The sequence below is a fragment of the Protopterus annectens genome, chromosome 12.part0 (genome assembly GCF_019279795.1).
Source record: "Protopterus annectens isolate FY-2018-M chromosome 12.part0, PAN1.0, whole genome shotgun sequence".
In the NCBI taxonomy this organism is placed as follows: Eukaryota; Metazoa; Chordata; order Ceratodontiformes; family Protopteridae; genus Protopterus; species Protopterus annectens.
In genome coordinates this window covers 1168117819-1168145142 of record NC_056746.1, presented here as the reverse complement: position 1 = coordinate 1168145142, position 27324 = coordinate 1168117819, and the positions used below count along the sequence as shown (strand labels likewise).

General features: G+C 38.7%; 1 protein-coding gene across 1 annotated transcript in view; it reads right to left on the bottom strand.

Annotated features, from left to right (window-relative positions):
- Positions 1-27324, bottom strand: part of KIAA1755 (KIAA1755 ortholog) — a 986731-nt gene that overhangs the window by 361668 nt on the left and 597739 nt on the right. Inside the window, exon 10 of the mRNA XM_044090195.1 lies at positions 14840-14988. Within this exon, the coding sequence (XP_043946130.1) occupies positions 14840-14988 (149 nt within the window). The remainder of the gene's footprint in view (positions 1-14839; positions 14989-27324) is intronic.

Sequence of the window (27324 nt, the reverse complement as noted above, 5' to 3'; positions counted from 1 at the left end):
ATAAAAAGACAAATTTTATGAGAACCAGACCAAAAATATGAGGCAAAAATCTGGACATTCTAGGAGGTATATCCCCAACTGAGGCATTTTTTTTTGTCATGTAATCCCTGTGGACATTTTGGGGTGCCCTATAGGTCAATGAAAACATACCAGGGAAAGAGGTAAGGGAATGACAGACAGGTATATTGCAGTGTACCAACATGGATCATGCACATCTACTATTACGGTAAGAACATACCTTCTGTATATGTCAGAATCGATGCCAAAGACTGCAAATGAGGGACTGACTCTCCAGCAGTGTAGATTGGATGGTATTATGAGAGAATACTAAAAAGGGTATATAGTCAAACATCTAATAGAAGTTGGAAATATCTGAAGGGTGAACTTTTACTGTAGAGAAACTAGATTCATTATCAATAACTTCAGCTAAGAAGTTGACTACTGCAGAAATAGGTGCCGTAAAGGGATCTAGGCTGCTACTTGTGACCCATATGGAGAGATCAGCCACCAGCATTTGTAAATCTTTATTAGTGGATTGTTTCTGTGCTGGGATAAGGATCTTGACTACCCTTTAAGTGTAAGTAGGGTCCCTAGCCATTAATGGAAGTGAAAAAGCCAAGTGGTTAACTTGACAACTTGAAAGTCCAGATGAAAATTGCAGGGAGAGGAGTCTTGAATTAGCTCTAGCAGAAAGGTTCTCCTTAAGAGATTAAGCAAAAGAATGTGAAAACAGATGTGTCAAGGCCAAACTGGGGATGTGAGGATGACTTTGTCCTTGCACTCAGTAGCCTTCTGAATAAGCTTCATTATTAAGGAGAAAATTGGAAAAAGCATAAAGGAGACCAGTGGGCCCCTGATGTTCTAGAACATTCCTGGATATCTGTCCCTGATGAAGTAGCAGGAATAAGAAGTTGCTGCATTGGTGACAGTTGGTGATGCAAAACATTTGCAGCAAGGTTTCTACCAATGTTGACTATCAGGGAAAGAGCAAAAGAACCCCTGATTCTGTGGATCACTTTTGGGTCTTGGGTGGTATTCATTGGAAAATCCCCCATTTTGTGTGAGTTTTTGACAAACCTCTGAGTGAATTGCGGTGTTGGGATTTTTAAAACTGGATGTGTTCTTCACTCCTTTCTAGTTTCTAACATAGGCTCTCTGAGGAGTAGCAACCCTGCTTCCAACAGCTGGAAGGTCTGAATAAAGAGGAACCATCAAATGTACCCTGACAAAAGATATCTTGTCTCTTTATGGATATACAGTACTTTTAAGCCCTTGCTACTCTATCTGCCACATTTTGTGTAGTAGCCTCATGGAGAGAGACAGAGACGTAATACTGACCATAGTTGCCGCCTGCGATTCTCTCTGCTGATATAAATCTCTGTGTGGAAACTGTTTCAGCATATTTAGTGTAGTCTCTGCTATGTCCAGCTAGAATATGATCATGTGTGCCAAGCAGCTGACAGCCCTGATAGGAAAAGTAATTGAAGTATAAAGTCACTGTCTTAAATGATCCATTGCTCTGGAATCCTTATCTAGTGGGCAGATTTCTTAGGTTTCTTCTGAAAATCCACTTTTTTGTGACTGCCACTGTAACAATAGAATTGGTAAGGGTTCCTTCACTCTAATAAAGTCTGTTCATGGGGGAGGGGGAAATGTATTCTCATTTTCAGGGAATAGCAATAGACTGTTGTAATTATACTGCTTCCCCAATATTATTACTACCAATTCTTCAAATAATCCCTCCACGTTAAGTCTACATCCCTCTGCCTTCCTTGATCTTCCTTTACTCCACTCTTGTTGTCACACAGTTTACACTGTCTTCCTTTACTCCACTCTTGTTGTCACACAGTTTACACTGTCTTCCTTTACTCCACTCTTGTTGTCACACAGTTTACACTGTCTTCCTTTACTCCACTCTTGTCACACAGTTTACAGTCTTCCTTTACTCCACTCTTGTTGTCACACTGTTTACACTGTCTTCCTTTACTCCACTCTTGTTGTCACACAGTTTACACTGTCTTCCTTTACTCCACTCTTGTTGTCACACAGTTTACACTGTCTTCCTTTACTCCACTCTTGTTGTCACAAAGTTTACACTGTCTTCCCTTACTCCACTCTTGTTGTCACACAGTTTACACTGTCTTCCTTTACTCCACTCTTGTTGTCACACAGTTTACACTGTTTTCCTTTACTCCACTCTTGTTGTCACACAGTTTACACTGTCTTCCTTTACTCCACTCTTGTTGTCACACAGTTTACACTGTCTTCCTTTACTCCACTCTTGTTGTCACACAGTTTACACTGTCTTCCTTTACTCCACTCTTGTTGTCACACAGTTTACACTGTCTTCCTTTACTCCACTTTTGTTGTCACACAGTTTACACTGTCTTCCTTTACTCCACTCTTGTTGTCACACAGTTTACACTGTCTTCCTTTACTCCACTCTTGTTGTCACACAGTTTACCCTGGTCTAACTCTAACTGAATGCCAGTGTCTGTCTGCCTTAATCCCCTTTTCTCCCCTCTCTCTGTCTCCACATACCTACATTCTGTCTCTACAAACCTACATTCTGTCTCTACAAACCTACATTCTTCTCAGTTCAAGGTTGTTACTATACTTACTATTCTTACCTGAGTTACGTCTCCTACCTTACTGACTGGTTTTCTTGATAGTCTGCAAATTACAGTACCTAGGCTACCTCCGACCCTTGCATAGCCTCAGATATCTGATTACCTCTCACACATCCCTATACCTCCCATGATGCCTTGCACATTTAAAATCCTTTCCTAGCATTTTTGCGCCATCTTTTTCAACTATTCTAGGTTCTGGGATACCCTCACTGTCTGTTGGTGGTGTGAAAGCACCTGCTGAAATCATTCTTTGTCTGCTCAGTTTCTTATTTGTAAGTGATAACAGATTTCCCATTCAAATCACTGCATTCTTTGTTTTTAAAAATAATAGCTACTTCTCTGGCTAAAATGTGCGGTGGGAATGACTAAGTTTGGAATCGCTCTGCTTCCTGGCTTCCACTAATTTCATGTCTGATTATTTTGTGCAAATGCATTGATGCCATATTACTGATAGTCCTTATTATTTGTGTTTTAGGCTTTGAAATTCTCTTGACTTAAAGCTGTATTGATATTTGAGCCTGTTGACACTGCAACATTCCTATTTTGTACTTCTGTAAAGTGCCGTTATTCCTGTGCATAGGGTTGCCACTTCTCTAGGATTGCCTTGGAGTCTCCAGGATTTTTATAGCATCTCCCATCTCCCAGAAGTAATTAAAAAAACTCAGAAATGTCCAGGAATAATGACATTACACTCTCTCTCCTGATCTCTCACACACACACACACACACACACACACACACACACACACACACACACACACAGTCACTTCTTCATTTATACCTGCATTCATTCGCACATCGCTCTCGCTGTCTTGTCACACCTGCACGCCACACACCCACTTACGCATTCATTCATATATCTCTGTCTTTCTCTCTCACATGCACACAGCCACTTATCTCAACTGTACAGATTTTCGCATTATCTCCAGATTTTTGCCTCATATTTTTGGTCCATTTCTCATAAAATTGTAGCTTTCTGGCATATTAGTGGCAAATAAGACTGAAGTTAGAAAATAATGACACACATTTGAGTTTCAGACTTCATACCCTTCAGAAAATTCATGTGAATGCAAAACCTATTATTCTATTAACTTTCTAAGTTTTTAAGAACAATATTTAAAAATTGTCCCTATTTTTGTGTCTTTGTCCCACTTTCATTTATGCCTCTGTCTAGATTTCTTGCTCTAAGAAGTTGAGAGGTATGCCACTTGACTTACACATTCATTCACACATTGCAAACTCACTCTCCCAATTTCTCTCTCTTACACACACACACACACACACACACACACACACACACACACACACACACACACACAAAATCTCTCGCTCCATACTTCTCAACCTGTTAGAGCACAAAATCTGGACAAAGCCATAAATAAAAGTGGGACAAAGTCCCAAAAATAGGGACAGTTTTTAAATATTGCCCATTATTTAAGAGTTAACTCTCTAGCAACCGGAAATGATACTATTCTTGTCTACCAACAGGAATAGGGGAATAAAAAAAGCTGCTTAACCATCTCCTTAGTTTTATTATGTATTTCACTTTCTTCTGGGTTGATTTTCCAAACAAGAAATTTTTTATCCATAAAAAAATTTAAGAACTCTATGTCTACATGTTTTTGGATGTGGCTGGACTATCATTCACCATGTATGACACCTTAAGATCGACCCTATAGTTGCCTGCTGCCCTGGAAGTAGAGTCTGTACTGTTCCAATCCCCATGTGTGCTGGATAACTTAGGGTCTACTGTACTTAATATGTTGTCTTGGCTGCACTGCGCATGATCAATAAAACCTCGCAAGTCATAATGGCTGAATCAAAGCATTCTGATTCTGAATCTCAATGTTGTATAAAGACAAAAAAGAAGTACCACTGCTCATTCAATGATGAATGGTTAAAAGAAGATGATTTTAAGGATTGGTTGAGTAAGAAAACAGTCTGAAGCAGAATGCAAAATTAACCATCACACATTTACAGTAAAGTGCGAGGGACACAGATCGGTAGTAGTGCGTGCAACATCGGCGAAACATAATAAAAATACGAAGCAAATTAAACAAAATTGTCATGACGAGCGTCTTTAGAAAACCAAATACCAAAGAGGTTGATCTTATAACAGCTGTTGAAGTAACTAACTTACCACAGTGTTAGCATCATCACAGCTATCCAAGTCAAGATTGCGTTAACAAGATGATGGGAACTATTTTTCCAGAATCTAGTATTGTGAAAAAGATTGCTTGCGGCAGAACAAAAGCAATATAATTGGATACATTCTCGCTCCTGCTTCACAAGAATAGTTAATCTCTGACTTACAAGAGTCAAAGTACTTTTCAATAGCAACTTGACTCTTCGAACAAAGGAAGCGTTAAACTTTTTCCAGTTAAAGTGCAGTATTTTTCAAAACAAGAAGGAATAAAACATGTTTTGCTAGACTTTTATGAAGATTCAGAGGAAAGGAGTGAGGTGATAATGGGTAGATTAGTTGAACTGATAGAGAAAAATGGATTGGACATAAGCCGAGTGTCTGCATTTTCTGGGGATAATGCTACAGTGAATTTTGGCAAGAAGATTTCTGTGTATAAGAAACTGAAAAAAAAAGAAATTCTGAACTAATTTCGGCAAATTTCAAGTGCCATATTCTGCATAATTGTGTTAAACAGGCATGCAAAACTTTGTCAATGGATGTTGAAATTCTCATTCTCAAAGTTTATGTTGAATTTTCCGGATATGCCAAATGAACTGCACAGCTCCAGTCATTTTTCAAGTTTGTTGAACTTAAGTATCAAGACATTCTTCATCATGTACCAATGAGATAGTTATCACTACTTCCAGCACTTGAAAGAATGCTTCTAGTATGGCCTGCTTTGCAGTCTCCTTACTTTGTTTCACTGGGAGAAGAAGAATACCACAAAGTAATTTGGGATGTCTTTAGAGACAAAGAAAGCAAGTCCATACCTAGGCTATACTATACTATACTGCTGTTTCTTACACAATGTTATGCAGGTCTTTCAAAGCAGTGTGCTAATGTTAGAGTTGGCTCAAACTACTAATTCTGAACTGCATGATATTATGTTTGGAGTAAGACAGAAAATTGCAGATTGCAAGCAAGATAAATTTTATGGAAAGGCTGCTGCAGACATGCTTAAAATAATTCCACAGGATAAGAAAAGGCACTTTGAAGCTGATGCTGATCAATTCTACAACAAGTGTTTAAACTACCTACACAAGTGGTATAATTATCAGGATTCAGAATTTCAAGAAATGAGAGCTTTAACCTTGAAAGAACCAGTGATGTGGAACTTATTTGAGGAACTGGCAGACAAGTTGTGTATTGACATCAACAAAGACAAGTACTATGGCAACTATTGTATTCTGCGTGGTGTCCAAACAGAGCTGGTGGAAAAAAATTAACAAGTGGTCGATCGATGGAAGGATGACTTCTCAAAATTGACACATAGGAAGTGTGCTGAGGAACTCTTTAAAGTTGTATCCTTCGCATTTTTTATACCTGTGTTGAATTTTTCATGTGACCGAACTTTCAGTGTGATGAATTCTTTGTGGACCAAAGAAAGAAATCATCTGAGACTTGATGTTTTGTGAGCTGAGCTGCAGGTGTGTGAAAATTTGAGGTACAGTTGTTCTCAGTTTTATGAATTCTTGATGAAGACAACCAAATTCTTGGCAGCTGCAAGATCTGATCAGAAATATACTTTTAAGCACAAGCAGTTTCTGTGACTATACCAAAGCACACAGAATGAACATCTGAATAATTAATTTACAGTTATATTATTGTTTTGAACTTTTCCTGTACATAGCATTCATTGTACAATCATTATGAATATTAACATATCAAAGATTGATAGTCTCTGAGTCAGACAGCACTTAGGCCAAACAATACAGTTTGTGTTTAACATTAAAATAGCATTTCCAGGAATCAACCTTATTTAAGGTGGCAACCCTAGGTGTGCACCCTGTTTAAAGCGTACCTTGGTGTTACTTATCCTATGTCTTCCATTTAATGTACTTGTCTTGCATAAGTGTCCTACACTACTGTTAACTGCATTGCAAGTTAAGTGTTATAGAAATAAGCAGTATAAACTGGCTAAAATGGCTCATGACCGAAGAAATTGTGATCTGACTGTATAGCACAGTTAGCTGTTCGCTAGAAATGCATTGAGTATCCTTTAAACTCAGATCTCTACAAATACATTGGTTTGTCCTTTAAACTAACTATAACATGTCACTCCCTACTATTTTCTTCTTTTTTTAATATGTAGGAATGTTTGCATGTAACTGTGTTTACTTCTAGTGTGTTTACAAGCATTTTTCCCTCTATTTTATTTCTAATTTTTTGCTTTCTCCCTCTGTTTTTACTTCTAATTTTCTGTTTTCTTTTATTTCTTTATTCCCGTGCTCCCTCTTTGCTTTTTAACTACCTTTTCTACTCTACTGGTTTCCTCTTCCTTGCTCTCATATATATGATTCATTCTATACTATTGTTATAGCTTACCAACTTTAGCCTCCATTTCATTCCCATGAATTCCACTTGTGCACTTACTTTAATTTTATCTGTTTAATGTTATATTACCTTACCTAATATATCTCTTTCTCCCCTCTGCATAGGTCCTACAGCTGCTAATAAATTCCCTCCCATGAGACTTCTGTCCAGTGACTTCAAATACCAGTTGAACCAAGTTACAGTACGACTCACTTGGATTAAGTGCAGCCCGAACACTTAATGTATGTTATCATCTGAATAACACTATTCGTTTAAGTTTTGCTTCTTTTGTTAAGTGCAACACATCACCAGGATGTTCTGGTATTCTGCATCCCCCCAAACCTTCTTAAACCTGCTTTTCCCAATATTCTTTTAGCAGCAGTAGACTGTTTTAATTATACTGCTTCCCCAATATTATTACTACCAATTCTTCAAATAATCCCTCCACGTTAAGTCTACATCCCTCTGCCTTCCTTGATCTTCCTTTACTCCACTCTTGTTGTCATAGAGTTTATACTGGTTTAACTCTAACTGAATGCCAGTGTCTGTCTGTAATTTTACCCCTCTTCTCCACTCTCTCTGTCTCTACATACCTACATTCCATCTCTACAAACTTACATTTCTTTCAGTTCAAGGTTGTTACTATACTTACTATTCTTACCTGAGTTAAGTCTCCTACCTTACTGATTGGTTTTCTTGATAGGCTGCAAATAACTGTACCTGGGCCAACCTGCTCCATTCATCATCTCTACGCTTAGGCTCAATCCGCTCCCCTCCCCTAACCCCATTCCCACCCACCCCTGTATACCGCAGATTTATAATCTAGCTCTCTTTTTCTCCTCCACCACAATTAACCAATCTCCACATAACTTCACATCAGACCTTCACACCCCTCCCCCTCATATCCAACTTGCCCCCTCCACTACCAACCTTTCTCTCCTCCCTGTTTTCTCCTATTACATACTTCCTTCTTAAGAATGTATAACCCTCTTAACCATGATATGCAGCCTATTACTAACATCAGTACTACTGCTCCTTACCTCCTTAACATCATATCACACCAAACTTCATTAGCAAAAACCCATACCTACTTTATCTCTATCCACAGATAAACACTTAATCAGTCTCCCTTATACTACCTCTGCCTCACTACTTAATTTCTCTTACAATCAATTATTTCATCACAAACTCCTGAAACTATTCCCCTCCCTCTCCCCTAAACTCAAACTGAAACATTACATTTACACATTATTTTCTCCCAAGCCCACACTCCTTCTCTCAATACTCTTACAAACCAGTGACATACACCCTAACCCAGGACTCAAAACACCAACAATTTCCCCCATCACCCTGTCTCCCAAACCTTAACCTTTCTATCCATTAACATACAAAGTCTATCTAATAAAGTTACTGAACTACATGCATGGCTCTCACACTACACTCCCCCCCCCATATATTAGCACTGTCAGAAACCTGGCTAAAACCGCATATCAGTAATACTCACATTCTGCCCCTGGGTATAATATCTATCGTCAAGACAGAGTCACAAAAAAGGTGGAGGAGTTGCAATTCTTTACTCTGAATACCTGAACCTTTCCCCTTTCCCTACTACCCCTCCTTGCTTCCACCCAGCCGAAATACCACTACTATAATGGCACATCAACAATCAGAAAAAACTTGTTATTGCTGCAATCTATATCGCACCAGCCAAAAACATCCCTATTGTCGAACATATAGTATCCTATATCTCTCAAAATATACCATATGAAACTATTGCACTTGGAGATGTAAATATAGACTGGAATACCCTAAATACTGAAGCCCCTGCCCAAAGCATTAATTTATTTAGATTTACACAACCAATTAATATACCCACTCATCTAAACAAGCAGTCTAACTCAGGTTCTACTCTTGACTGTATTCTGACCACTGACCCTCACCTCTACCATAACCCAAGCTCACTCACAGATGCATTAAGTGATCACTTACCCATCTACATCCAAGACATACACCCCAACTCAACAAACCTCCTTCCGCTTTCACTGATGAACTCACATCCATCAACCGAAGCAACAAGGACCTCTGAAGCTGAAACGCAAACACCGATCACAACCAAAGTGACACATAGCTCAAAACACAGCCCCTAAGGGCAAAACAACGTACCCAACACTTTAGTCATAGATGACTCTATAGTCAGGCACATTGACGTCCCACTCAACAGGCTGCTCAAGGAGAGCATTACTGTCAGCTGCCTGTTGGTTGCCAGGATCCGCCACATAATGCATGCACTCAAGTCACTCCACAACAAGTACAAATATGACTCTGTCATTGTCCATATTGGAGTGAATGACTTGAGATGTACCTCCCTGGACTACATGAAAAGAGACATGGAAGAGCTCTTGGATCATGTGGCCCAGGCAGGTATGACCCTAGCCCTGAGTAGCATCCTGCCTTCACCCAGAATGATACCACAGTATAAGGACAAAATGATTGACTTCAACAATTGGCTAAGTTTCTGGTGTCATTCAAAGGGGATCCAGTATCTGTCTGCCTGGGACGACATGATGGACAAACCACAATACTTTGCCAGAAATGGTCTGCACCTGTCGCCCCTGGGATTCAGGTTACTGGCTAAGGCTCTTGCCACCCCTATAGTGCCTTTTTTAGGCAAGGCTTAAAGGACAAAACCACCACTGTAACAAATATAAGCATGCAAAATCTGAAGGTAATGCTACTCAATGCTAGAAGTCTAAACCTCAAAATGCACTCTCTCGAGGCACTCCTAAAAATGGAGAACATCGATATCTGTGCAGTAACTGAGACCTGATTTAAGGCTCCAGAGAGCACCCCTGCAATACCAGGCTACAACTCTTATCACATTTTTCAGCCACCAAACCAGGACCGAAGCATAAAGGTGGAGGAGTGCCCATATTCACCAAGGATATTCATACCTCCAGGTTAGTTCAGGTCTGACCATAAGCTAATCACCATTGATGTCCACATCCCACCCCCACCCCCCAGTAGGGAAACCTCCATAAAAATATTCTCCAAAACCAACTTCATGCTACTCAAGTCAGAAGTGACAAATTTCATAACACCCATGCAGATGGGAACTGAAAGTTCGACTGCTGAATCCTACATTAAGGCACTGTATGAGCACATCCACTCGTACATGAATCATGCCATTCCATATAGAACCAAGGTGGTCTCCTCCGAAGAATGGAACCCAATCTGGTGGTCCACTGCCATAAACAAACTATAAAACAGAAGGAAGAAACTGTTGCAGAAAAGAGGAAAATCCCAGGATGCAAAAAAACTCCCTTACCAGCCTCAGTAAGAAGCTGAGTTCCCTCAAAAAATCCTCCAAAGCTAGTTATGAAAATAAAATTGCCAAAGATTCAAAGTACAACCACAAGGCATTTTATAGTTATGTCAAGAATCTAAATGACAATGCTCAGATCTACTCTGAGCTACAACAGAATGGCATTAAATATACTGATCCAAATGATATTGCCAGTATGCTGGCAGATTGATTCAGTGCCAACTTCACCCTCCTCTCACCCCCTAAAGGGCCCATCTCAATACCAAAAGCTTGCCAAAGTCTGGTAATCATGGCCACAAAGATAAAAAATGCACTGTCCAAAGCTAAGAATACAGCATCTGTGGGACTAGATGACATCCTGGGCTGTGTACTACATGAACTACAAAATTAACTGGCACCTCACCTAAGTGTCATGTTTAATCATAGCCTCACCTCAGGCTTTGTGCCCAATGAGTGGTGCACAGCTACAGTTACCCCACTCCACAAGGGGGGGGGTCCACCTTGGATCCCAGGAACTATCGTCCCATCAGTCTGATGAGCCTGATCTGCAAAGCCATGGAATGCATTATCATGGAACTTAAAAAAAAAGACATTGGCAACCTTCAAACACTGGACCCCACCCAGTTTGGGTTCATAAAGGGCCGATCTTCTCTCCTCAACCTGATTGACTTCTTCAAATCAGTCTCCAGAGCTGTGGATGAGGGTAAGGCGGTCCACACATCCTATCTGGACCTTGCCAAGGTCTTCGACACCATCCCCCACTCTGGAATCATAGATAAACTTACTAAGCTGGACATTAATCCCTACATCACTCGGATGGATTGTCAACTGGCTTACTGACAGGACTCACACTGTAAAAGTAGCCGACTCAAAAATCAGTTACAGACAAGTGACAAGAGGAGTACCTCAGGGTTTAGTCCTGGCACCGCTCTTGTTTGGCATCTCCTTCTCTAGAGTACAGGCCAGCACTAAGGGACTCTGGCTAACAAAGCTCGCAGATGACTGCAAACTGGGAGTCTTTATTGAATCCTCAAATGATGTGGATATTCTACAAAAGGGCCTTACAGAAACAGATGCTTGGTGCTAGAGCCATGGGCTCAAGCTCAATGCCAAGAAATGTATAGTTATCCCTTTTGGGGAAAATCATGTACCCATGAATTACCACATAAGGAGCAGTACACTAAACACCGAAAGTGTGATAGGGACTTAGGGACACAGGTGGACAGTGGTCACACATTCGATAATTACATAGCCACAACAGTCAGAAAATCCTTCTATGTGGCACACCTCATCACTAAGGGCTTTTCATATAGAAAAAAGGAGGTCATTGTCCCACTGTACTTATCCCTCATTCGACCCATTATAGAGTACAACACCCCATTTGGTATGTACCTCACAAGACATCTGCAACAACTGGAAAAGCCACAGAAGTACCTCACTAAAAGAATCACAGGCCTAAACTGACCATCTAAAAAAACTCCAGCCATACTATGTCACATATCACCTACTTGAAGGCGATCTCTGCTTAACATACAAGGCCATGTCAAACTCAGAGCTGTTGGACATGCTACACTTAAAGAAATCCCAATCCCTCAGAGCCACACACTCCAAGGATCTAAACCTGGACATCACAATGAACAAAATATGCTGGAGGGATAGGTTCCTGACCCAGAGACTCCCCATACTCTGGAATAGACTGCCCATGCATGTCAAGCTGAGTGCCTCTTTGGCCCTCTTCAAAAGGAACCTTGACGATTGGATGGGAGATAGGAAATTAACCCCAGGGATCACATCAGTCACCCTGCTAGACAGGGGACCAGGGAAGTAAATATTCTGGGAAGAAATAGCAAGGGAATTGTTATGGTTAGGCTTGTATAGGCCCTAGGGCCAATAGCCTAGTACCAACCTATGAACCTATGAATTGGTCTAGCCTGCACACACTTCCTCTTAATGACGCAGTACTAGGATTCAACAGCATATTCCTAAACATCCTTAATAACCTAGCACCCTCTCATAAAATAAGAATAAAATCCAATTATGCCCCCTGGTTCACAAAAGATACTCACACCCTTTTGCACCAAAGAGAGTCCACCTGGAAAACATGGCAAAAATTCAAGTCCTCTACTCACCTTCAATTGTTCAAAGAACTTAGGAATCAGACCAAAAGACAAATATAGAATGACAAGAAAATGTTATACTATAAAGCCCAATCCACCCATCAGTCCAACCCCAAAAACCACCAACCAAAATCCTCACACCATTTCTATACCACAACCTGAAGCAAAAGAGGCACTCTTCTTTCTCAAACCCATCTCAACCTCCTACATCAAGTCTCTTCTCTTCGGTTTTGTGAATGGTTTGACTTTATAGTCTCGAGTTACTGAAATTCGGGATTTCAGTAATTCGAGATTATGAAGTGAAACCTTCACTCACAGTATTGCTGAAGCTTGCGATAATAACAAACTGGTCTCCAGTCTATTCTTAGACCTATCAAAAGCCTTCAACATGGTATCCCACTCCATACTTCTAGGCAAACTTGCCAGCCTACATCTCTCGCTCCCCACCCTCAAATGGTTCTCCAGCTATCTAGTAAACAAACAACAATCAGTCAGATGGAAGTCCTCCTGCTCTACTTTTCTACCAATTCATGCAGGCATTCCCCAGGTCCTATCCCAGGACCCCTTCTTTTTAATATCTTCATCAATGACCTCTGTACCTCAACTTCTCATTCTACTCTTATACAATATCCTGACAATTCCACACTTATCACCACCTCTGACACACTGTCACAACTTCAGTCTCTCACACAAGAATCTTTCCTTTCTGTAGAAAATTGCCTAAATAAAAGTCAACTCATTTTGAATAAAAAAAAAAATACTAAACTTCTGCTCTTTCTTCCTAATTCATGTAACCATCTCAAACAATCTTTCACAATTTCCTCTTTTAATAACACCATCATTACAGCAGAAAACCACACAAAATTACTTGGAATAACAATAGATGATCAACTAAAATTTGATCTACACATTTATTTATTTTATATTTTATTTTACATTTGTTAACCGGGCTGGTCTAACTGGATACATATCCGTTTTCAGTAGAGGCCCGAGGAGAAAAGCTCCAATACACAATAGAAGTACAATACAGCAGTCCATCAAAAAAAAAAAACAAAAACTAGGTCTCGTATATCGGAACAAGAACTTCGCAACTACTGACTCGTGACCCTCCTTGGCCCAAGCCTATTTGCTTTCAACCCTCCTCTATGCAGCTCTAGTACTTACAAATCTCCAATCTTCTCAATCCTCTCTCCTTACCAAACTTCAATAGACTTACAACAAAGTTCCTAAATTTCCAGCTAACCTACCTAATACCTCTCACCACTGTATTGCTTTAAAAAAACTTCACTGGATGGAACTTCCCCACCATCTTAAACTCTCACAGCTCCAAGTAAGTCACTGTCTACTCAACAAACCCACTGTCTGTCTCTCCCTCTCCAATATTGTCACTTATTATACCCCTCCACACCCACTACGAAATACTGATAAATTCCTTCTCCAAACATACAAATCCAACAAATCAGTCGGCAAAAATTTATATAAATCCTCTGTGTCTCATTTCTGGAACAATCTCCCTTTTATCTTACGTAGCATCGAAAAACAAACAGCTTCAAAAAAAGAATTAAGAAGTTCCCTCTGTAAGTCATGGATATGCCCCTGTCAAGACCCTACTTCATTTGATCTACTGCTCTCTTCTCTTACCAGAACCACCCTCTTGTAGTTTCTGCCTTAAGCATATGACTCCTCTTATTTTAACAAAAAATAAAAATCAGATAATGGTCTATTCTCTATAATTTTTGCCTAACATATAAGAATGTTTCTCCTGTATTATTTGTTACAGGTCCCCTATGTATATACTGTAAATAACATACTAACCTTACTAAGTGTCTTACTATTGCTTGTTGCTTTCTTTGTTTTTCAATTACTCAACTTTGTGATTATTGTATAGCTGTTATTACTCTATTGTGTGAAAATTGTATAATTATATAGTTTGTTCATTTTGCTGGAGCTTTCCTCCTCGGGTCTCCTCTAAAAACGTGCCTGTGCTCAACCAGACCAATTCGGTTAACAAATGTGAAATAAATAAATGAATAAATAGGTTCAACCACATCTGGCTCTTAACATTCAGAAGAGAAATTCTGACTGTAACAATTTAATAAGGATGTTGTAACAGAATATTCTTATTTTTAAATCTGGTCTATAACATTGTATTTGTTGAATGAATCCATTTCTAATTATTTCACTATGAATAATTACTAATGACTTAAAATGCCTTCACAGATTGATTAAAGACTCACTTGAAATTGCTTATTGTTTACCTTGAGAATAGCTACCTGTAATCCTCTGATGAACAGAATCGCGGCTCCTCCTTCTTCAGCCTTGCCACAATAGATCCGCTCTCCCTCTGTAAACCAACCAATCGGGTGTCTGCCAGCACAGATTGCATCATCTCCTTATATTCATTTTGACAGTGGAGAATATCCTTTCAGGTCAGAAAGACAGATCACAGTCAGAGTTCCCTAGCATAAGACCATCATGCAAAATATATTTTAAAATGCAAAAAATGTTTAAAAATAAGGGCAGTTCCATTAATATTTTTCAGCACAGAATTATGATCTAAGGCTTACAAATAGAATAAATAAATAATAAATATAAATATTTCCAATTAGAACTGTACTCACACTACACCTCCTTAGAATATCTAGTTTTAATGATTTCTTTCTACTGTCATGTTTTCCAATAACTTCCTCTATGCTCTAATAACCTCAAAAATGTGGTAACTGTGTTTGCTATTTGTCTTGCCACTGGATTGCTAACTGATTTCTCACTTTGTAAGCCAATTATTTGTTAATTGTATACTACCTAGGTATAAAATTCTACTTTTATTATTGTACTCAGGAGTTTTTCTCCCTGGGCCTCCACTGACAATTAGCTCTGAAAGGCCCAGTGGACTTTTCCATTTAACAAATTGCAAATAAATAAATAAATTAATAAAATAGATCCTACCTAAATATATATTCACAAAGCAAAGATATACAGGTACTAGTGAAGTTAAATTAGGTTGATTATTCTGATTTCTTCATCTGGTTAAAAGCATTTGGGAGTGTCTTCTGCCCAGCAAATAGCTAATACATAACATTATTTCTGGATAACATATGACTTCAGACCTCTCAGGTCTTATCTCAGTGGGAGAAATATTCCTCATTTTGACTCTTAAAAAATGCCACATTCTACACAGCTTCTCATTAAAAGGCTCTGTCACATATACATTGTTATTTTTAACAAAATATTCATGGTAAATAATATAGCAATAGCCCATGCCTGGGTGTGGGTAATGTTGGATTTACCCACGGTTGGTGTAGTTTGGCCATGACGGCGAAGCCTGAGTGGCCAAACAAAGCCAACCGTGGGTAAATCCAGCATTACTCACACCCAGAAGTGGGTTATTGCTATTATACAATGACATTATTTAAGAAAAAAAAAATTACTTTTCTTAAATAATGGCATTGTATAATGCCTCCTTGCTGCCCTTCCACAGCTGTCTGGTATTCTGCGGCAGTTCTGATGTACTGCGCATGCGTATGCCTACACAGTACATCAGAGCTGTGGACAAAAGCAACGGAGAAAGCAAGATCTCTGTTGCTTTTCACGAACTGTTTCGCTATGTTAAATGGGTTTAACATAGCGAGACAGCTTTAAAAAAAGCAACGGAGTCTCCATTGCTTTTTTTAAAGCTGTTTCACTATGTTAAACCCATTTAACATAGAGAGACAGTTTTGAAAAAAGCAACGGAGAAAGCAAGATCTCCATTGCTTCACACTGTCTCGCTATGTTAAACAAATTTAACATAGCGAGACAGCTTTAAAAAAAAAACAACGGAGATTCTCCGTTGCTTTTTTCAAACTGTCTTGCTATGTTAAAGGAGTTTAACATAGCGAGACAGCTTTAAAAAAAGCTACGGAAAATCTCTGTTGCTTTTTTTTAAAGCTGTCTCGCTATGTTAAATTCGTTTAACATAGCAAGACAGTGTGAAGCAATGGAGATCTTGCGTTCTCCATTGCTGTAAAAAGAGTTATAGTAATAGAAAATGTCCGGGCGACCGGACCTTTTCCATTACTATAACTCCGATTTACAACGTGCACGCTGACTAATCACGTTTTTGAATATTAATTGGGGGTCATTGTATAATGTTAAATAATTATGCTAATTCATCAAAAGAAGATGTGCAAGTATGAAAAAGTTGCTAAGCATGCTGTGAACTTTCTTGCTGAAGTTATTAGTAAGTATTCTGCAGTTTGCCCATTTGTTCCAAATTGTGACAGGTGGTGTTCCATATTTTAAAGGTAGAAGGTTGAGAGCATTATATGGCATATCTGGTGTTGCTGTTTCAGTTCAAAAAAACAAAGCTGATAACTGGTCATGCTCTTAACACACTATAAAAGTATTATGGAGGGGGATATTGCAGCTGTGTAAAACATTTGCCATAACAATAAACCTTTGAGAAGATGTCACTATAACAGTAAATCATAATATTAAGGTTTTTCCACCTTCTAAGTTATATTAGCTGTTTCTGTTTCTTGAAAAGTCTAAATGGGCTTAAGCCTGCAAAAACTGATATAGGTGGTGGAGACTCTGATGTAAATCCAGAATTTTGATACACTTTCTTTGGTTCACTGAGCTTGGAAAACCTGCAGGGAAAGTATGCTTGTGCTAGTCACATTTTTGCTACTCACATAAAGAGAAAGTGTATACAAAACTTACATCAGTAATGTAATAAAAGTAACTTTTCAGAAACATCAGAAAATAGTCAGTGTAGTTTAAATATACACATGATCTTCATGTAAGAGGAAGGAAGTGTTACTGTTTCAGCGAGCTCTGCTTAAAGATCTACTGTCATGGTATCTTGCAAAGCTGTACTGTCCTCTTTGAGGTGGGCCAGTGTAACATTAGAGCATTACATGTATGTAGCATGTCAAGCAGTATCAGGGCATTCTGGGAGGTGAACAGTTACAGTTATTGGATCCTTTGTATAACAGCCAGGCAAACTGTACCATGCCTCTAGACTGGTTTCAAGTTGTAGTGCTTGATGAAAATATGGACAGCAATCCATGTTGCAGCTTCTGAAATGTCTTGGATAGATACATTTCTGAATTATGCTTCAAAAGTAGCTACTGCCCTACTGACATGAGATCTTACAGTGCCTTCCAGAGGTCTGTTTTATTATAATAGAATACAACTCAAAACTTGGGCAAACTTTGCTTGGAAAAAGACAGGCCTTTTCCTTTTTGAAGGACACAGAATGAATTTTTATGGGGCAGTATATTTGCTGTCTGTGGACATCTAAGGTATGTTGTAGAGGTTCCTATACGACTGGCCAAAATGTCCTTTGGTCGAAAGACTTTCCTTTGACAGAGGTGGTTGAATGCAGGAATCATCAAAGTAAGGTAAGTGGGACTTGGTAGCAGTGCAGAAACTTTCATTTGCAACAAATGTTTTGATACTGGAGCTGCGTGTGGGTGTGTGTATGTGTGTGTGTGTGAGTGTGTGTGTGTGTGTGTGTGTGTGTGTGTGTGTGTGTGTGTGTGTGTGTGTCTGCTAGAGTGTTTGTGGGTTAGGTTTAGAGTAAGTGCTAGGGAAGGGGATAGATATATTTGTATGTTTTATATTGGTATGTTTGAAGTCACTGTGTGTGTGTGTGTGTGTGTGTGTGTGTGTGTGTGTGTGTGTGTGTGTGTGTGTGTGTGTGTGTGTCTGCTAGAGTGTTTGTGGGTTAGGTTTAGAGTAAGTGCTAGGGAAGGGGATAGATATATTTGTATGTTTTTATATTGGTATGTTTGAAGTCACTGTGTGTGTGTGTGTGTGTGTGTGTGTGTGTGTGTGTGTGTGTGTGTGTGTGTGTGTGTGTGTGTGTGTGTCTGCTAGAGTGTTTGTGGGTTAGGTTTAGAGTAAGTGCTAGGGAAGGGGATAGATATATTTGTATGTTTTTATATTGGTATGTTTGAAGTCACTGTGTGTGTGTGTGTGTGTGTGTGTGTGTGTGTGTGTGTGTGTGTGTGTGTGTGTGTGTGTGTGTGTGTATTCTGTAAACACAAGATATGAGAAAGAAAAAGAGAATGAGTAGAGATTTGATTTTCATAATATCCTTTCACTGGAGAATACTGTATATGCTATTTTGCACATCAGATCTTGCAAGTCTGAAATCTTTCTGCCTCAGGTAACTGTAGCTGGAAAAATGTTTTCCAGAAAACAATATTTAATCTTAGCTGATTCAAATGGAGATATGTTAAATCTTCCAACATGAAGTTCAAATCCAAGGAAGAGGGCAAGCTCTTCTTCGTGTTCCTAAATGTAAAATACCATTTAAAAAGGTGTTAAAACAGTTTACTGCAATATGAGGAAATACTGTTAGACCAGCAGAAACTGTAAAACATACATTTTATTAAGTGAGTAAGATAGGCTGGACTCAAAGAGAGGATTAAAATAATCTAAAGTCATTAAAGGCTGTAAGATTTTAGGAGATGCTCAAAATACAACCTATTCCACGTTTGAAAATATGTTTTCCTGATAACTGGTCTTTTGGCTTATTTTAATAAGTTTAACACTTGCTGTGTTTAGATTACACAGCAAAAGCATAGAAATATATCTATCCCCTTCCATAGCACTTACTCTAAACCTAACCCACAAACACATAAGATTATTGTCTGGAATAAGAATATATCCTCCAAGATGATAGAATCAAAGGTTTGGGGATAGGAAGTAGCATTTTACGGGTCTATGTTAAATCATCGAATGCTTAAAAAAGCGAATTATGATTTATCGAACCCATGTAAGTGAAATCTTGCAATCTCGAACACTTAGAACAGAGATTTTTTTCCAAGGGAAACAAAAACCACTGTTCCACTAAAAAAAAAATTGTAAAACATAACATAAAGTGGGGGGCTTTGCCCCCCCAAACCCAATGTGGGGGGGGGTTGTGCTCCCACACCCCCCTACTTAAGTATACCAACTCGGATATCGCACTGCAGTCACGAAAACAGCAAAGTAACGGAAGCGGCCAAGCGATTTATTTCCCAGGGAAAGAATTCGCTTATATGCCATTTCGCTATTTTGCCTTTTCGTGCTTTCAAGTTCGACCAAGATGCATTCGAAAGAATGTGTCTTCGATCATTTAATAGGAACCCGCATTTTGCTTTAGTCTTAAGTTAGTAGGCTTTTGTGTAGAGTGAAAGCGGATTGTGAAAGACATGTTAGAAGTATCAAGAGAGAAAATCATTCGTCTTGGTAGAGCTAAAAGCATGATAATCAAATCAGTTTGTGTCTTACTTTTCTTTGCGAAAGATTTTCTGAACTACTGGAAAGATCTGTAGGAGATTTTGACTCCATGGGAAGGAAAAAGACATCTATTTACCATAATGTTGTGTGATGAATAAGTGGGGAAAAGGTTTGAAGCTGGTTATTGAGGTGGAAAGCAAACTGGTGCATCTCAGTTATGCCTTACTGTACAAAGTTGCCGAAACAGCATGAGGCCCTCTTGCGATTCATGTCCTAGACATATCTGTCTGCTGAAATAGTCTGGCAGATAGTTGTTTTGCCCTGGAAGATGCAATCTTGACAATAGAAGGTTGTGCTTGAATAAATTAAAGTGCCGCCTTACAGAATTGAAAAGCTGTCATGCTCCTGTCTGTTGATATGCCACAATATTGTATTATCACCTGTACTGAGTTAAAGGTGAACAGGTACAAACTTACCATGAGAAGATGTTAAAGCACTCTATAAATCTCTCTTTTTTTTCTTTTTTTGAGGATTGAGGTAAAGAGACATTTCTTAATAAGTACAGAAGCCATGAAATGAGAAGATGTTATGCTCCCCCAGACATAATCTGAAAGTTTGGTTGTCATCTGTTCAGAACTACAGGAGAGGACTAAAGGTACCTTTTTGGAAAGGATGTTTAGATACTTCCACTGGTAAAGCTAGAAGCAATGGAATTCCTGCCTGTTGGAAATCTGAGAAATTGAGGACTGGAGGACTGGTGACTGGTTCCTTGCATTCATGAAAATACAATATGGCTTTCCCAAAAGTAATCATGAAGGAGGAAGAAGGAAAATGTAGGAAGACGTAACCCATAGCTTTTATACTTTGCTTTGCTGTAATGGTGTCCCTGAGGGCCCAGTCCTACTCACTTAGGACGGGGAAACAAATGAGCTGAATGAGTGAATGTAGCGGAGCTTCTGGGTCAGTTGAGTGGACTGCTATTAGTCTTTTGTGCAAAGCTATGGAAAGAATTATCATGGAAATTATCAAGAAGGACATAGGAGACCATCAGACACTGGAGCCATCCCAGTTCGGCTTTGTCAAAGGAAGGTCATGCTTACTGAATCTTATCATTAAGCAATGAATGAGAGAAAAATGGTGCATACGGCTGATCTAGATCCAGCTAAAGCATTTGATATGAAAGCCCCCACTCGGGCATTGTCAACAAACTTACAGAACTCGGTAAACACCCCTTTATAACATGCTGGGTCATTGATAGGATCCAGGAGATTAGAAGCACTGAGGCCTCCACAAAGAGGCCATTCACCATTGGAGTCTCCCAGGGTTCTGTGCTTTGTCCACTCCTTTTTGGCATCTACTTCTCAGATTTCAAAGCCAATGTCAAAGGCCTTTGCCTAACCCAGTTTACAGGTGACTGCAATCTGGGAACAGTCATTGAATTCCCCCCAAGATTAGAACACCCTTCAGGAAGGTCTAGTATAGAGAAAAACTAGGTGCTAAAGCCATGGCTTAAAACTCAATACCAAGAAATGCATTACAGTACTTTTTAGGAAGTCTACCATTCCGGGTAACTACATCGTCAATAAAACACCCCTAAAAGTTGATTCACTAGTCAAGGATCTAGGAACTATGCAGATAGTAACCTAGCCTTAGAGCAACATACAGTATGTCCAAGGTAGCAAGAAAATGCTTCTGTGTTATGACCTTATAAGTAAGGACATGACATCTAGGTCCAGAGAAGGCTATCATACCACTATACTCAGCCTTCATCAGACCCATCATAGAGCATAATGCTTCTTTGGTATGTACCTGACCAGACACATACAGCAACTGGAACATCCACAAAGGTTCCTTACAAAACAAATAGAGGAAGTAAACACAGTGTTGTACACTGATCACCTCAAAGCCCTGTCTCTTTACATGGTGTCATACAGATTTCTGAGACGTGATCTTTGCCTAACATACAAGGCGTCCCTGGACCCTGTTTTGATGAATCTTTTGCATACCCACGAAACAAACAGCTTCAGAACTACTAGATTAAAACACCTATATTTTGCTTGCAGTATAAATAGGACTTGTTGGAGAGACAGATATGTTTCTCAGAGAATTACCATTCTCTGGAACAGGCTCCCCATCCATGTGAAGCAGAGTTCCTCCGTATCCCTAGTTAAGCACAACCTGGACCAATTGATGGGTAATCACAAATTCACCCCTGGTCTGTCTGCTATGTCTCCGACGGAGAAGTCAGTAAATCACCATAAATATAAATCAAATGTGTGGGTCACATTTGTGTTAAATGGCTAGGCTTATAAGGGCCCTAGTGGTCATGGCCTAGTATAACACTTATGAACCTGAGCCCATCTGACTGAGGTTATTTATCCTTAAACTGATAACTGATATTGCACAACTGCCTCCCAGGGATATATAGTAGGGAATGAGAAACCCTCATGCAGAAGTCACCTGCAAGATTTCTAATGCCGTTTACTTTTTTGCACCTGATTATGTAGCAGAAGGTGATTGCTTGTTTTTAGTTTGTTTTTGGTTAGACAGTTGTTCCACAAAAATTAGTTTTCTTTAAAAAAGATGTCTTGCTGGTGGGAGACTTTCTGCAGGAAAGGGCAGAGTATGCATGACACTTTTGGTTTCTTTGCTAGCTTGGCTTTTCTATTAGACTCTGGCAATGATGAACTGCATTCTTGTACCTAATTTAAGACAGAAATGTGCCACATATTCATGTGAGTCATGTAATTCAGGTCCCCTACAATTAAATTACTGGAGCCATAGTCCTTTTTATCATAGCTGTTTAACAACCTTGACTTAGTGTCATAGGGAAGTACAGCTAACAGTGGTATTTTTTCAGGTTTTTGACAAGGAAGAGAGACAGTGGATGGATTTGCCTTGTGAGTGTTGAATATGTCCTGCTAGTCAGCTGGATGTCTATAAAGTCTGTCTGTATTTTTGTAGCTGATGGATGTTTACTTGGATGTTAGTAATTTACTTTCATAAAAACCTGAAATATTTCAAAGAGAGGAGGGATAATTTATTCTGATTCAAGGAGTCTCAACTTTGCATGTTTATCTTTTTGCATGAAGAGGTGGTCTGCTGTTGGTCTCCCACATAGTTCTCTCTTGTAATTAACAGTTTCAGAAAAGGTTATGAGGTGTGGACTCATGCTTTAGAATAAGGAAAAAAAAGGAATTATGTTCCATATAAAAGTCCACTTCTTCATCCATGGATATCATCTTTTTCATCCAAGGGCACTGGTGACAAAGTGTATGTCCTTTTTATTTTTCCTTCAATAACTCTCAAAGGAACCTGAAAGGGTCCTTTGTCTCAATGCAGCAAGCAGAGTGACTTTGATACATGCTAGGGGATAATGCCATATGTGAGCCAACGTAGACTTCTGAATAACCTTAAAATACTCCTATGCAAGACACTTGTCATCAGTAATAGACTAAGGTAAAGCTGGAAAACTTTTTAAGTGATGAAAAGATGCAATTCCTTCCCTGGGAAATGCAGCTTTAATATTTTTTCCATATGGTTACCTATTCTGGATCAGCTTATGGAAACACCTGCCCATGTTAGACTGATAGGATCAAGCACTGATACCACTGAAGGTGATAATTTAATTTTATTTTGGCTGAAGCATCTGTGTTAGTAATTCATTTTGGGCACTTTAGAAACTGGCTTTAAAAAAATGATTTGGTATGACTGAAACCAAAGCACCCTCTCTACAAAGCTAGTAGATGGCTTCCATTTTCTAGTGCTATCTGCAATGACCTCTTTCAGCGTGTCCTTACCATATTTTTCTCTTTTCTTTCTTGGATATTTGTTTATCCATATAGAGAGGTTCTTGTTCGTATGCTTGGAAAATTCCTTTCTCTTACAGTGTTTTTCAAAGACTTCAGTCTCTATTCTTCAAAGTATGTTGATAAAAGCGTTTACTCATGTCAGCCTTGTCAATTTATTAATTTTTTGACATATACTGCTGGACTTAAAATCATGTGCATGCCTTAGGCAAAATAAGTAGAGAGAGCAGTAGTCCTTTAGAGCAATTTATTTACCACAGACCCACAGAGAAAGGTTGAAAAGGTGTTTTTTTCTCCAGCTTTCATCAAAAAGTAGAAACACCAAATGTAGGCTTGTGAATACTGCACAACGTTATTCCAGCACATAACTAAATAACCAACTATTCTACGGCAGTAAAAGACATGAAAAGGCTATGCGTCAGTGCAGGACTTATATAGTATAGGACTTTAATGACACCTATTTTAGTGTATTTGCAGGCATGTGACCCGACTTAACCTTTTTAGAGAACAGAAATGGCTGTGAAATGCCAGCAAGACCAACACAACTCAGAAAGTGGGCAAACTCCACTGTTATAATATACTGTTACAGTGACTCCCCCCACCACACCCTGCGAGAAGATCTTGTGATACTTCACTACATAAATGTAAAATAACCTTATTTAAGAAGCACCCTTAAAACGTTTTGTGAAATTCTGCAATAATGTATTTCCATTTTTCCTTTTTCCTCCAGCTTTTCCTGTTACACTTTCCATTATGTAAGAATAATATAAGAATCAGAATGAATGTGGTATCAGTAGAGCACAGCAGAATTGCATTTGTCAGTTCCATATAGCATATGCATTCCACAGAACATGACAGAACTTTATTTTTGGCTTCCTTATACCCTGAGGTCAAGTAAACTTCCCATAATCTGCAAATCATTGAATGCTATTATCCATAGATGTACCAGAAGTGTTTCCTAGTTTTATGAGGATTTTCAGTTTTCTGTGTGGTTGAGTACAGTTAAGTGAGAGAAGGTGCTTGTGGGGAAAACCTTTCCACTGGGGAAAAAAAAAAAAAAACTTCTCTGTTTTTGATGGTCAAAGCTTTAACCTCAAAGAGACATAGTAGAATCATTATTTTTACACCAACTATCATTGATTAATATTGTTATGATCCTGCTGGGATGCCCAGAATTATTACAAAAATGACATGGCTTAGAATAGTCTGTAGTCAGCATTTATGTTAAGTAAGATTTTGTTTTAAAGAAAATAGCCAAATGAAAACAAAACAACTGGAGGTTGGTACAAACATTCAGGTTCAAATGCTAAATGTGTAATACAGAATCATGGTGCTTCCACCCAAACGAGGCCATTAATAAAGGGACGATGACCATTACCCATTGTAGTGGCTGTAAGGTTGACCATTCCAGAGGTGATAATGCCATAAACTGACTTGGCTAATATGATGCCAAGTGACATTACAATGATACACCAATAAAAATCTGCAAAGAATGACTGCAAATGAACTATAAGTATGTCAATTACACAGCAACATTTAATTTAAGATACCAGGAATAGATGAATAAGTTTTTGCAGCTTACTTTTTCTAGCAGGTTCTTTATTACCTTATCCTGTATGTTACCACATCCTGCCTACAAATAAAAGTGAAGTTATCCTGACCAGGCAGAGATGCATAAGTATGTATACTGTACATGCACTATATAATGCATCAGCTTTCTGTGAGTTTGGGAAACCATGAGGGAATACATAGAGCATGTGCTGAATGTGCTGACCCATGCTTCTGCAGAGAAAGAAAGCTAGTTTGATAGAAAATGGTCAGTGCAAACAATAAAACTAGCAGATAGAAGACCCCAGTTTTCCTAACACCGTATAAAACAATAATTCACTCTGTGGTACATTTAACAGTGCATCTCCTATGCAGTGAGCCAGTACTTTCCAGTGAGCACTGGTACAAAAAGTGATTGCACAAGTGCATGGTACTTAGTGCACGACCTTGGTTTACTAATATAATGGCTTCAAACTATTTGCTTGGTCTCTGGCTGCGTTTCTTCAAAGCAAAAATCATACGTGGAGCAAAGTTATGATGAGATTTTTAACAATGAAAAGAGATGCAGAATTTCTAGAGGTGTTTCAGCTGAGAATAATCTGATAATTTAAACTATGTACAAATCCATGGTTTGCTTACATAGAATTAAGAGAGAGCCGAGTTATTCTTTTGAATAACTATGTGGCAAAACTGCTCAGTGTTACAGATGAATTCACATTAGGATAAGATAAAACCTATGAACAGATTTGAACATATTAAAGGGGCTTTTTGATCTTAAATTAATGGTGGCTGCAGAAAGATTTGGTTTTAATTCCTACATCTAGGAGTTCAGTGAGGCAATGATGCAGCATGTCAGTGAAAGGAGACAGTGTGCTGTGAACTACACATTTGTAATACGTTTGGCTGAAGCAGGTAGGAATAGATTCATGAGAAGCATTCACAGTGATGCTTGCAAGAGAAAACTACTTTCTGAATCTATTTGAACATTTTCAAATGTATTTGAGACTGATATTATTAAATGTGGAAACTGCAAACAGAACTATGCAATAGTTAAGGAAACACAAAGTACATGTTGCAAATGGTAAAATGCCTGTTATTGAGTTAATAGTAAAATGAGATAATGCAATAAGTATTTGTGGTGATTATAAACTGACTGCAAATCAGTGTGCAAGCACTCAGACATTTAATATGCCTACAGTGAAAGAGGTGGTGGCCGTGCCAAGAGCTGAAATTGTTTCTTTTAATAGAAATGTAGCCAGTTGTTACCTGCAGGTCTTACTGCTTACATATAACAGGTTGTCATGCAGTAGATCAGCATCCTCTATTATCAAACAATAGTAGGAAATGCATTTAGGGATTTGAACATAGTCATGCAGCTGCACGATTAACTGAGTATTGGAAAGACAGAAAGTAAACTTTCAGTAACTTACAGATAGGAGTGCAAAGACTTTAAGAGCTGAAAACATGTGAATTTGGAAAACAGTGAGGTAATTTCTAGGGCATTTGCTGAATTGGAAACTGATACACTCTTCTGCAGCAAAAAGAGAGGCATTCACAGGAGTCCCCCACATAATCACGCACATGAAAGAGAAGCAGTCATTTTTAGGCTCATTTCATTTTTATAGAAAGTTTGCCTTTATTCACAAGACACATAACATGCACACGTGAAAGAGTTGCAGGCAGTTTTTTGTTTAATTAGTTATTATGGAAAGTTTTTGTCTAACCAAAGTACAGTGTATAGATTGCTGAAAGAAAATGTGCACTGGCAGTGAAAATGATTTCAGAGAATGTAATGAATCACTGATTTGTGATGAGGTGTTAATATACTGTGAACAAGAGTGTCTCTGACAAAGAATACCGTGTGTCAAGCTGGAGAAAAATGTTTTTCCCAAGTAAGTGAAAGTTAAAAGTTGTTGCAAAACTTTAAACTGTCAATGTGTGAGCTTCTGAGCAAGACGTATATTACAGTCTATTGTTAATTTTCTGCAATTAAATATTTAAAACATTTTATTTAACAGGAGAGTTTATCTACAGGTGGGCACGAAATTACTCAGGCGTCAGTTACCAAAAGCACAGAATACTGAGGAGCAGAACTCCAGTTACTGAAGAACACAACTCCAATTGTTGTTTTCCAGTGGAAATCACTACTGTTGCAATTTCGGAGTGTGAGTCAGCAGTAATTCTTCATT